The following is a 12,320-nucleotide window of genomic DNA, read 5'->3' as shown; positions in this document are numbered from 1 at the left end:
CTTTCATTACCAGTGAAAATGATTTATAATTTTCCTCATGATTTCCTTTTTGATGCATGGCTTATTTAAAACGTTTAATTTCCAAATATTTGTGGATTTTCCTGATATACTGATATACCCAGATATACACATGTATTTCCCAGATACACATTCCAGAATTCTATTCAAAGTCTACTGTAATCGGAGAACATACTCTGTTGAATCTCAAGTCTTTTAAATGTATTCAGACTTGTTTTACGGCCCAATAGATGGTCTATCTTAGGGAACGTTTCAATGCCAAAAATTGTTCTTTTTTTTAATCGAAGTATAGTCAGTTTACAATGTTGTGTCAATTTCTGGCGTACAGCACAATGTTTCAGTCGTACATGAATGTACATACATTTGTTTTCATATTCTTTTTCACCATGAGCTACTACAAGATATAGTTCCCTATGCTATACAGTATAAACTTGTTTATCTATTTTATGTATACGAGTCAGTATCTGCAAATCTCAGACTCCCAGTTTATCCTTTCCCACTCCCGTCCCTCCAGTAACCATAAGTTTGTTGTCTATCAATGTTAAAAAGAATAGATATTCTTCAGGTACAGGCATACTTTGTTTAACTGTGTTTCAAAGATTTTGCAATTTTTTACAAATTGAAGGTTTGGGGCAAACCTGTGTTGAGCAAGTATTTTAGTGCCATTTTTCCAAAAGCATTTGCTCACTTCATGTCTCTATGTCCCATTTAGCAATTCTCACAATATTTCAAACTTTTTCATTATTATTACATTTGTCCTGGTGATCTGTGATCAGTGATCTCTGATGTTACTATTGCAAGATTATGAGTTGCTGAAGGCTCTGATGATGGCTAGCATTTTTAGCAATATTTTTTATTAAGGTATGCATACTTTTTTTAGACATAAAGCTATTGCACCCTTTGTTAAGTATAGTGTAATATATAGTATAGTATAATCGTATAGTGTAAATATAACTTTTATATTTACTGAGAAACCAAAAACTTCATCTGAGTCACTTTGCTATGGTACACGCGTTATTACAGTGGTCTGAATTTGTAATGTCTCCGAGGTATGCTGTATCAGATACAGTGTTCTATCCATGAAATAGATAGAACTGTAAGTTGATAGTGCTGTTCAAATCTTTTATGTACTTACTGGCTTTTTTTTTTTTTTTTTTGGTCTAGTTGTTTTAGCAATTTCTGAGAGAGAAGTGATAAAATCTTCAATTATTCTGGATTTATGTATTTCTCCATTTAGTTCTGTCCATTTTTGCTTCATAATCTTGAAGTCCTTTCATCAGGTGTATACACAGGACTGTATGTCTTTCTGATGAATAAGTGCTTCAATAATCATGAAATCTCTCTGGTAATACTCTGCATTCTGAAGTCTGTTTCATCTAATGATATTACAGCCACAGCAGGGTTTTGTTTTGTTTGGCTTAGTGTGTGTATAGCCTACCTTTTCCTGCACTTTTACTTTTCACCTGTCTGTATCTCTATACTCCAAGTGAACAGCCTACAGCTGAATCTTGCTTTTTTTTTTTTTTTGTAATTATTGAGACGGTTTGCTATTATCTTTCCATTTATTTTTGATTTTTTATTCCTCATTTCTTCCCTTTTGTCTTTTAAAGAATTACTAATCAAGTATTTCTTGGTATTCCATTTTATTCCCTTTATTAGACTTTGACCTACAATTTTTCATTTTGATTTCTTCACGGCAGCTCTAAGGATTACAACAGGCACCTTAAACATCACAATTACAACAGGCAGAGTGAAGCCACTTGGATCATGTTCAGATCTCCTCCCAGAGAATCTGCAGAGTTGACTGGCAGCCCCCGCTGACCACGCACCTCTGAATCTACCCGTTGGGTTCTCTTTGCTTGCTCTCAAAGACTGGGCACAGCAAGGGTTCTAGAGCCTGGCCATTCTTGCCCAACACAAGACTTCTCTAACAGACAACCTTTGCTGGGAAACTCTCCATCCGCCTGGATGGGACTTTCTCAGCACCGTGCTGCAGTGTGAGGCTCTTCCTACCCAAACTTTTCACCCCTCTCCTTGCACAGGTCTTAAGGCTGCATCATGATGAGAAGGCTCTCCCCATCTGTGTCCTTCCTGTCTGACCTTCACAGGTGCTTCCCCAATAAACCTCCTGCATATCTCATTCCATCTTGGTGTCTGTTTCTGAGAGGGCCCAAACCAACACAGATGGCACAAGTAGTGGGGCTCAGGACCAGCCCATGCTCACTCATCTGGCAAGGATCTCCCCATCCTTAGCAGAATGTGGGACACAGAGAATCAGTCTCTGACATAAGATGGTGGTCCAGTTCCTACAGATTTCTCCGGTGGTGTCCTGGGGAAATGAATGTCCTGGTGGAGGGGACACCCTAGCCAGTTTGATGTTTAAGGCACTTGAAAGGTAAGGGAAGAACAATGCCTACAAGGACAATGAAGTTGGCTAGTTATCACTGTGCTGTATTAATGACTTGCAGAGAGACACCGAGAAATTAAGGGCAGTTAACAAATGGCTAAGGGTTAAATCTGAGAGACAGAGGGCCTCTTTGGTAGCTTATAAAGAAGCCTGCACCTCCTAAAGTGGAAAAGAGGACAAAACTGACGAGCAGACTCAGAGGTGACAGGGCTGCAGAGCTCAGAGACATTTAAATGCTCAGTCACTGCGGGTCTATTACATTCATGTCAGGGCCCTGGCTGGGAAAACCTGGGACCCTGACATGTGGGACCGGAGGATCTGGATGGATGCTCCTGAAAATTTTGGTTCCACAGACCTCTGAACCCTCAGAGCTTGCAGAGTCAAGCAGCCCCACCCCTGCATAAGAAGAGCGAGCACATCCCCCATGCAGGAAGACACTGCAGAGGCTGCTCCCTGTGCTCCCTCCTCAGGAGTTGCACCCTCTTCTCTCCTGGTTATCAAGATAATAACCAGTGTCAAATCCCATCATAACCCAGCTGGGCCTGATATAGGATGAAAGAGACTGCATCTGGAAGAAGCTTCAAGAATTAAATAGCATGTTCTGGCTGGAGCCAGAGGAATACCCCTGGGACTATGACGCTTGATCAAAGAGGCAGAAACGTAAGACTAGATAAGCAAGAATTTATTGACTTGAGGGCACTTTCTCAGGACAAAGGATTGAACATCCGGTCAAGAACCCCATGAGATGAGGCTAACCTGCTGCTAGAGTGGCTCCTAGAAGCCTGAAAAAATAATGAGCCACCTCAAAATGCCTGAGTTGCCCTGGCATACAGCAGGGGGAGGAATAAAAAGGCCGAGCGAAGTTGGTAGATGGAATTAAAAATATATATATATATACATATATATATATTTATATATATATGTATATATATATTTATATTTATATTTATATTTATATTTATATTTATATTTATATTTATATTTATATATTACATGAGGCCAAAATCCCTGCCAGATGCTTACGTTCCATGACTGGGCCGAGAGGACAGCATGAAACACAGTCACCAGGCATGTGTTGGTGACAGGGGCAGCAGCATCACCAAGAAGTGCAGTGCTGGCTCTCTTCCACCTGCCAGGACTGATGGCAGGAGAAGTGGTCACAGAGCTGGGCTCCTTAATAGCCACGGGGATGATCCTACACTTCCCCAGTAATGGAGACCAGGCAGTGGCGTTTCACTGCCAGAATCAAGGAGGCTACAGTTACTGTAATGACCAGCCAGGTCAGACGGGCATGAAGCTGACCTGACCTGACCTGCAGAGTGCAGAGCATGGCACCCCTAGGGGCAAAATGGGCAGGTGGCCAACAAAAGTGCTGCTTAACATCTACAACTGTAAGAAGGAGGAAGGAAGAGGCAGGTGGCTTCGGACAATTGCCCCAATTTAAAAATAACCCCTCGTCTAGTTCCCCAACCGGAGCCACTTTTCAGATCCCAAACCCACTGACTGAAGAAGTAACCTAGTCCTTAGGAGGAAGGAATCTGTCTACATCACTGCAGGAAGTGTATATTGTAATGACTCCTTCCTTCCTCCTCCAAAAGGACTATGGCCATTTACTTGGGCAATTGTATACTGGGGGAAAAGAATAATCAGATATACTGAGGACTGTTGGAAACAGAAAGCCAAAGCATCATCACGGCTTCCATAGTAAAGCAAAGATTTACAGGGATCAGATAACAAATGGAGTCCTGGCTAAAGTTCAGCTTACATTGAGTTCATTAGCTCTGTGGATCCACCCAATAGTCACTTCCCTGGTTTTCAAGTGTGCAGTTGGGGCTGACATACCAGAAGCTGGATCTCCTCACTGCCACCACCACAGTGAGTCCATGGCTGGTGGGATAGGTGCTATCATAGTGAGAAGGCAAAGTGCAAGCCTCTGGAACTGTCCTCCCTCTGGTCAAGACAGTAAATCTAAAACAATATTGATTAGATACTCCAGCAAAGCACAAGGAACAAAAGAAAAGAGAAACTGAACATCATTCAAATTAAAAACTTTTGTGCCTTCAAAGGACACCGTCAATAAAGTCAAAAGACAACCCAAAGAATGGGAGAGATTTTTGCAAATTTTGTATCTGACAAGGCACTTGTATCTAGAAATATAAAGAACTATGACAACTCAGTAACAAAAAGACAAGCAACCCAATTATAAAATGCACAAAGGATTCAATAGTCATTTCTCCAAAGAAGATACACCACTGGCCAATAAGTTCATGAAAAGGTGATCAACACTGTTAGTCATCAGGGAAATGCAGATCAAAACCACAATAAGATACCATTTCACACCCACTAGAAGGGCTATGATAAAAAGTCAGATAATAACAAGAGTTGCCAATGATGTAGCGAAGTGAGAACTCTCACACTCTGTTGGTGGGAATGTAAAATGGTAAAGTCACTTTGAAAAACAGTTTGGCAGTTCCTCGTAGGATCCAGCAATCCCACCTCTAGGTATATAACCCCCCAAAATGAAAATAGAGGTCTCACACAAAAACTTGTATGCAAATATTCACAGCACCATTATTCGTAATAGTTAAAAAGTGGAAACAACCCAGATGTCCAACTGATGCATGGATAAAGTATGGTTATGCAAATAATGGAATATTATTTGGCAATAAAAAGAAATTAAGTACTGATACATACATTATAACACAGTTGAACCTTGAAAACATACATTATGCTTAGTGAAAAGAAGCCAAACACAAAGGACCATGTATTATATGACAGCTTCTATGTGAAATGTCCAAAATAGGCAAGTCTCTTTAAGAGACAAAGTAGATTGGTGGTTGCCTGGGAAGTGGGGCAGATATTGGGGGAAAAGGAGGAGTGACAGATGGTGGGTATGGGGTTTCTTTTTGGGGTGATGTAAATGTTCTAAAATTGATTTTGGTGATGGTTGCACAACTCTGCGAATATACTAAAAACCACTGAACTGCACACTTTGGGTTATAATTGTATGCTATATTAACTATATCTTAATAAAGCTATTTAAGAAACAAACAAAAATATTGCAACCTAGTAGGAATGTCAGAGACTAGTACCACCACTAAAGACCTAAAGGACACCAGAATGGTTTCTGTAATACGTTCTTTGAATTCTCCAGTCTGGTCCCTGGAGAAACCAGGTAACAGCCTTAATCACCTGTTGGTTCCTGGAAACAAGGAGTCCAGAGTCCTGGGCAGCAGCTATAGACTATGGTTCAACAAGATCCTTAATATGTAGCCTAGAAAGCTGTGTTCCCTCTGGGGACTTGGACCTTTATTTAGCTCAGCAGAGCCCAGAGTTCCAGCGACAGGAAGCACACAGTCCTGCAGGGGGTCTTTGGAACTGATGGTAAGTGGGGTCTCTCCCACTTCTATTCCTTAGTTCCTGAGCCATGTATTCTGTTGTGAACACAGCCTCATGGTGCTTCAGCTGTGCCTTCACTAGGCCACCAGTGCTCTGTGAGGCTACCCGCTTCTGGATGGTGTGGGAGATGACGTGACCAATGGATACAATGGTCATGGGCTTATTCCTGTACCTCCTCCTCTGTGAACTGGGTCCCCTGGAAGGATGAAAATTCTGCATGGGTTTCTATCCCTACGGAACTCAAATTCTGAAAGCCCCCAGATAATCGTGCTGGCTGAGGTTCTGCAGACAGGAAAGGCAAACCCAGGTCTATAAGTAATTTCAGGACAAATTACTGAAACTTTCAGAATGGAAGGGGCTCAGTTTAGTAAACTAACCACAAAATGGCTATAATCATGAGGGTTAATGGTCTGTAGTTTTATTTCCTCATATAGTTTTTGGTATCAAGAGTAGTGCTGGCCTCATGAATGAACTGGGAAATGTTCCCTCCTCTTCTAGTTTCAGTAAGACATCGTGTAAAATTGAAATTATTTTTTCCTTAAATGCATGGTAGAATTTAACAGTGGAACTATCTGGGTTCAAGGTTTCTTTGTTGGATGGTTTTTAACTTCAAATGCAATTTCTTTAAGAGATATAGAACTTTTCAGGTAACTCTTTAGAACTTTTCATTTCTTATTAAAGTTTTGGTAGTATGTGTCTTTAAAGGAATTGATCCACTTCATCTAAGTTATTGAATTTATGGGCACAGAATTGTTTATGGTATCCATTATTATCCATTTAATGTTTGTTGGTTCTGTAATGATCCTACTTTCCAGTTTCTCAAGAAGGAACCTTAGATTAATGCCTCAAGACCTTTTTTGCCCCTAATATAATTTAATGATAAATATTTTTCTCTAAGCACTGATTTAGCTGCATCCTACCAATTCTGATGTTGTGGTTTTTTTAAATTGAAGTACAGTTACAATGTATCAATTTCTAGTGTACAGCACAATGTCCCAGTCATGCATATACATACATAAACTCATTTTCATACTTTTTATTAAAGGTTATTAAAAGATATTGACTATAGTTTCCTGCGCTATACAGAAGAAATTTGTTTTTCTAATCTATTTTTATATATAGTGGCAAACATTTGCAAATCTCAAACTTCCAAATTTATCCCTTCCCTCCCCCTTTCCCCCAGTAACCATAAGATTGTTTACTATGTCTGGGAGTCTGTTTCTGTTTCGTAGATGAGTTCATTAGTGTCCTCTATGTTGATGTTGTATTTTTATTTCATTCTGTTAGAATATTTTCTAATTCCCCTTGAGAATTCTGATTTGCTGCATAGATTATTTAGAAGTATGCTGTTTAACTTCCAAGTATTTGGGGATTTTTCAGATATTTTTGTGTTACTAATTCCTACTTTAATTCCATTATAGTCAGAGACCATATTTTGCATGATTTCTATTCTTCTAAAATTGTTGAGGTATGAGTTTTGACACAGTTTATTCAGTAAATATTCCATGTGCAATTTTAAAGCCTATGTGTTCTGCTGTTGTTGGGTAGACAGTCCATAAACGTCAATTAGATAAAGCTGATTTGATTACGTTGTTCAAGAAATCTATACCTTTACTCAGTTTTTTTGTCTAGTTATTTTAACCAATTACTGAGAGAACAGTATTTAGTTCTCCATGTATAATTCTCTTATTTTTCCTCAGCTTAAAATAACTTTACTACACTGTCATTTTCAAAGGATATTTTTGTTATAGAATTCTGAATTGACTGTCCTTTTTTTTCTTTGCTACCTTAGTCATGCTGTTTCATCACAGTTTCTGATGAGAAACCCATAGTTATTTGAATCACTGTTGTCCTATACATAATGTGTCATTTTCCCTGGCTGCTTTCAAGATCTTTTCTTTATCTTTGGTTTCAGCAATCTGATTATAATGTGTTGAGCATGGTTTTCTTTGCATATACTTTCTTTGGGTTTCACTGAACTTCTTTAATCTGTAAATGCATGTATTTCAATAAATTTAGAAGTTTTAGCCTATTATTTCTTCAAGTACTTTTCTCCACCAATGTCTTTTTTCTCTTCTCCTCAGACTTCAAATGATCCAAATATTAGACTCTTTTAACATTGTCTACAGGTCCCTAAGGCACTACTAACTTTTTCCAATCATGTTTTTCTTTTCTTTGGATGAGATAACATCCACTGATTATCTTCAAATTCACTGATATCTCCATTCAGTTATTATCAGGTTAATTTTCAGATACTATATTCTTAAGTTTGAAAATTTTGATTTCATTCTTTTTTTGTAGGTTTTATTTCTCTGCTGAGAATGCTTATCTTCCCATCTTCCCATTCATTTCAAGACTCTTTTATCTTTGTCATGAAGCATGGTTGTAACGGTTATAATAACTCCTTTAATAAAGGAGGGTTTTAAGGGTTTTACTAATAGTTCCAAAGTCTGTATCATCTTAGGATTGGCATTTGTTGATTGTCTTTTCTTTTGAGAACTGGTCATATTTTCATGATTTGTAGTATGCAAAATCATTCTGGATATATTTTGAAATATATATATATGGGGGGAGCTCTGGGTCCTGCTAAAATCCTTAACAGCTTTACAGTTGTTTACAGCACTGGGTTAAGTTCAAGGCCCTCTTGCTGCATCATGAATAAAACTGGAAGTGTTAATTTTTTTAAACACTCGAGACAATTTATAACACCTGAATATGTCTTTAATGTGATAATAATAAAAAGCCATGTTTAATGGAAAAAGGCTAGATGCATTCCCATTAAAACTGGGAACAAGACAAACATCTAACCCTTTTATGACTAAACATTATTTTACATGTGTCAAATAATGATATTCAAAAAAAAGAAAATAGTAAAGTGTACCAAAAAAACCTCCCACACATTTCTAAGACAAATGCAAAAAAAAAGAGTATAATAATAACATAAGTATAAATAAAAAAAAAAAAAAAACTCAACCACTTTAAAAACTCTCTCCAAGCAATACTTGTTCCACAGAAGCAATCAAAGCCAGAGGTTATCGAATTTGGAGTTTACTCTAAATGTGAGTATAAACCAGAAATTTAGCTTCATTTTTCTTCACATGACTATCCAGTTGACTCAATACTCTTTCCTCAAGAATCCAAAATTCCCAAACTGATTTCAAATGCTGTTTCTATGCCACACTAAGCAGTGAGGGAGACCCTTCTCTAAACAAGAGAGACCGGAAGTTCTCTAGTTGGTGCCGTTGTCTGGATCTTCAGTAACAGCTTCTCAAACATTTGCTTCAGCAACTTCTTCCCTTCAATTCACTTTATTAAAACAAAACAAACAAACAAAAATCCTTCCAACGTGGAATACAGAAGAGTGGCTTCTGTTTCCCTGACTGAAATCAAGTGTGGCACCAGAGAAGCCCCCTGAGAGGCTGGTGTTCCAGGAAGGGTCAGCTCTGTCAGATGCTGCTGCAAGCATGAGGAACATGAAATGAGATCAACGTGGCACCATGGAGGTCACTGGGGACCTTAGTGAGAGCAGTTTCATTAAGTGATGCTGATAGGAGACTAGAGTGAGAAGTAGAAATGACAGGGCCAGGCAACCCTTTTAAGAATGTTGGTTATTCAGGTGAAAAGAGAAGCGAGTCAACAGCTAAAGGGAAAAATGAGGTCAAGGACGTCAAAGGATGGAATGTACAAATGGGAGTAATCCAGCAGAGAAGGGGAGATTACTGATGTCTGGCTCTACCAATGCTGGTAGGGTGCTGCCTCTGGCTTCAGTAAGGACTCTGACAGACGGGCACAAGGACACACTGTCAGATTCAGGGCCCTCCTGGGAACCTGAGATAAGTGCTGATTGGAGCTTGCTCTTTTGGGACAGTGAGGTAGGTGGAGGTAGGGGGAAGGCAGCATGTGAATGAAGGGTGCACAAGAAGAAATGTATCCTCTTGTTGGTAGACCCTCATCATCTCTTTTCTCGATCAGTGTGTTTAATAAATGACTGGAGAGACACAAAGAATGCATTACCTTTAAGTAAAACACCAAAAACTGCAAAACTGGAATAAGATCGTCTCTGATCAGAATTAAATTAGAATAAGATAATTCCAGGTTTACATTCATCCTTTACCTCTTCATTACCTTACATATGTTTTTCATTATAAGATAAATGGTACCAGGGCCATGTCATCGTGGGGATACTTATATTTAACTCTTTAAAATTTCTACAAATTCTTACAAGATACCTTGTAGAATATAGGTGAGAAGTTATCATTCTAACCTACTAAGAAAAAAAATCTTAGCTGTTTGAATGAAATAAAACGCATACTTACTCTGAATAATATTTCTTCATTCCATTTTGGATTCAAGGTCTAAAAGACAATAAATATAGTATAACTAAATTTTTAAATATTTTGCTACATAAAAATAAAACATAGTATATTTAAAATTGTTTTGAATAGTGCTGAGTCTAACCTTTTTAATGGTTTTCGTTTGCACACTTGTAAAAATTCCATTCATTGGGTCATACAATGTCACTCTCACATAAGGATCACTGTTAAAATTAAAAAAAGAAGTTAATTGTTGCTTATTCCCAAACTCAGGTTACTCAAACTATAAAAATCACAGAATCTTCCCTGTTAACAATTTCTACAAATTATTTCCTACACTTAAAAGTAAGGGTTCCTTAGGCAGGGGTAAGTAATTATAGTCATTTTTGTACCTTGTTAAAAAGCTAAAATTAAAAAGAAATTTTTGTATAACCCAGTAGAGCAAAGATTTTCTCCTATGTCTTCTTCTAGAAGTTTATTAATTTTAGCTCTTATTAATTTTCTATATTACATGTGGTAAGGAAAAAGTTTCATTGTGTTCCATCCAGATAACCAGCTGTCCTAATACCATGTACTGGAAAGACTACTCTTTCTCTTGAATTACCTTAATGCTGAAAGCAAGTGACCACGTATGTGTGTATATGTGTGTGTGTATTTCTACACTCTTTATTCTATTCCATTGAACAATATAACTGTTCTTATGCCAATGCGACTTTGTCTTGAATACCTATAGCTGTACAGAAATTCTTGAAATTAGGTAGCGTAAGCTCTCCAATTTTGTTTTTCTTTCTCAAAATTGTTTTCACTATTCTATGTCCTTTGACTTTCCGTAACAATATTGGAATCAGCTTATCTATTTCTCAAAAACAGCATGCTGGGATTTTGATTGGGATTGTGCCAAATCTACTCAATCTGGAGAGAAATACAACTCTGACAATAATGAATCTTCCAATCCATGAACATGGCTTATTTAATCCATTGATTCAGATCTCCAATTTCCCCCAGCAATGTTTTGTAATTTTTAGTGTACAGTTCTTAAAAATATTTAGTTAAATGTATTTCTAAGTTTTTTATTTTTACACGACTGTAAACAGAGATTTTAAAAAATCATTTCCCAAGTGTTAATTGGTTGATAGGATGTAAAAATACACCAACTAATTTTGGTACATTGACTTTGTATCTTGTGGTCTTGTAGTTTCAGCAGCTTCACTGAAGATTCCTTAGGGTTTTCTAAGTATATGATCAGATTGTTTAAAAATAAAAACAGTTTACTACCTTTTCAGTCTGTATTATTTTTATTTCTTTTCCTTGCCATGTTACATGGCTAGGGCATTCAGTACAGTGTTGAACTGAATATGAAAGCAGACAATCTTTCTTATTACTGAGTTTAAGCAGAAAGCATTCAGACTGTCATCATTGGGTATGATGTCAGCTACTGTTTTCCTCAGAGAAAACCTTAATCAGGTCGAGAACTCCCATCTGTCTCTAGTTTGCTAAGAGTTTTTTTCATGAAAATGGGTGCTGAATTTTGTCAAATGCTTTTTCTGCATTTATTGAAATGATCAGCTTTTTCTTTTATTCTATTGATATGGTAAATTACATTGATTAATTTTCAGATGTTAAACCAACCTTGTATTTTATTATTAGTTTGCTGAGAATGTTCATCATAAAAGGGTGTTGAATTTTGTCAAATGCACTTTCTAAACCTACTGAAATGATCATGTACTTTTTCTTCTGTTCTATATTAATATAATGAGTTACAGTGATTGATATTTTTCAAATGTTGAACAAACCTTGCATTCATAGGAAAAATCCCACCTGGTCATATATTGTTGCTATACATTGTTCAATATAGGGTTATTCAAATTTTCTATTTCTTCTATGATTAATTTTGGTAATTTCTGTCCTTGAGAGATTTTGTCTACTTCATCTAAGTTGTGCATGACTCTTTACTGGCAGAAGTCATGCACCGTGTTCCTTTTTTGTCTTTTTCATTGCTATAGGATCTATAGCCATGTCCCTGATTTTATTCCCACTTGGTAATCTGCACCTTCTCTCTTTTGCTTTTCATCAGTCTAGTTAAAAGTTTAAAATTTTTATTGATTCCTTCAAGGAACAAGTGTTCAGTTTCAACGATTTCTATTGCTGTTCATTTTCTATGTCACTAATTTCTGCCCTTATCA

General features: G+C 37.3%; 1 protein-coding gene across 1 annotated transcript in view; it reads right to left on the bottom strand.

The window, feature by feature from the left end:
• Positions 1–12,320, bottom strand: part of NEDD4 (NEDD4 E3 ubiquitin protein ligase) — a 113,225-nt gene that overhangs the window by 82,914 nt on the left and 17,991 nt on the right. Inside the window, exons 3-4 of the mRNA XM_032481127.1 lie at positions 10,283–10,361; positions 10,141–10,179 (exon numbers count right to left, since the gene is read on the bottom strand). Of these exons, the coding sequence (XP_032337018.1) occupies positions 10,141–10,179; positions 10,283–10,361 (118 nt within the window). The remainder of the gene's footprint in view (positions 1–10,140; positions 10,180–10,282; positions 10,362–12,320) is intronic.

This window comes from Camelus ferus, chromosome 6 (genome assembly GCF_009834535.1).
Source record: "Camelus ferus isolate YT-003-E chromosome 6, BCGSAC_Cfer_1.0, whole genome shotgun sequence".
Taxonomy (NCBI): domain Eukaryota; kingdom Metazoa; phylum Chordata; class Mammalia; order Artiodactyla; family Camelidae; genus Camelus; species Camelus ferus.
The sequence above is the reverse complement of the archived record's forward strand: the minus strand, read 5'-3'. Positions and strand labels throughout refer to the sequence as shown.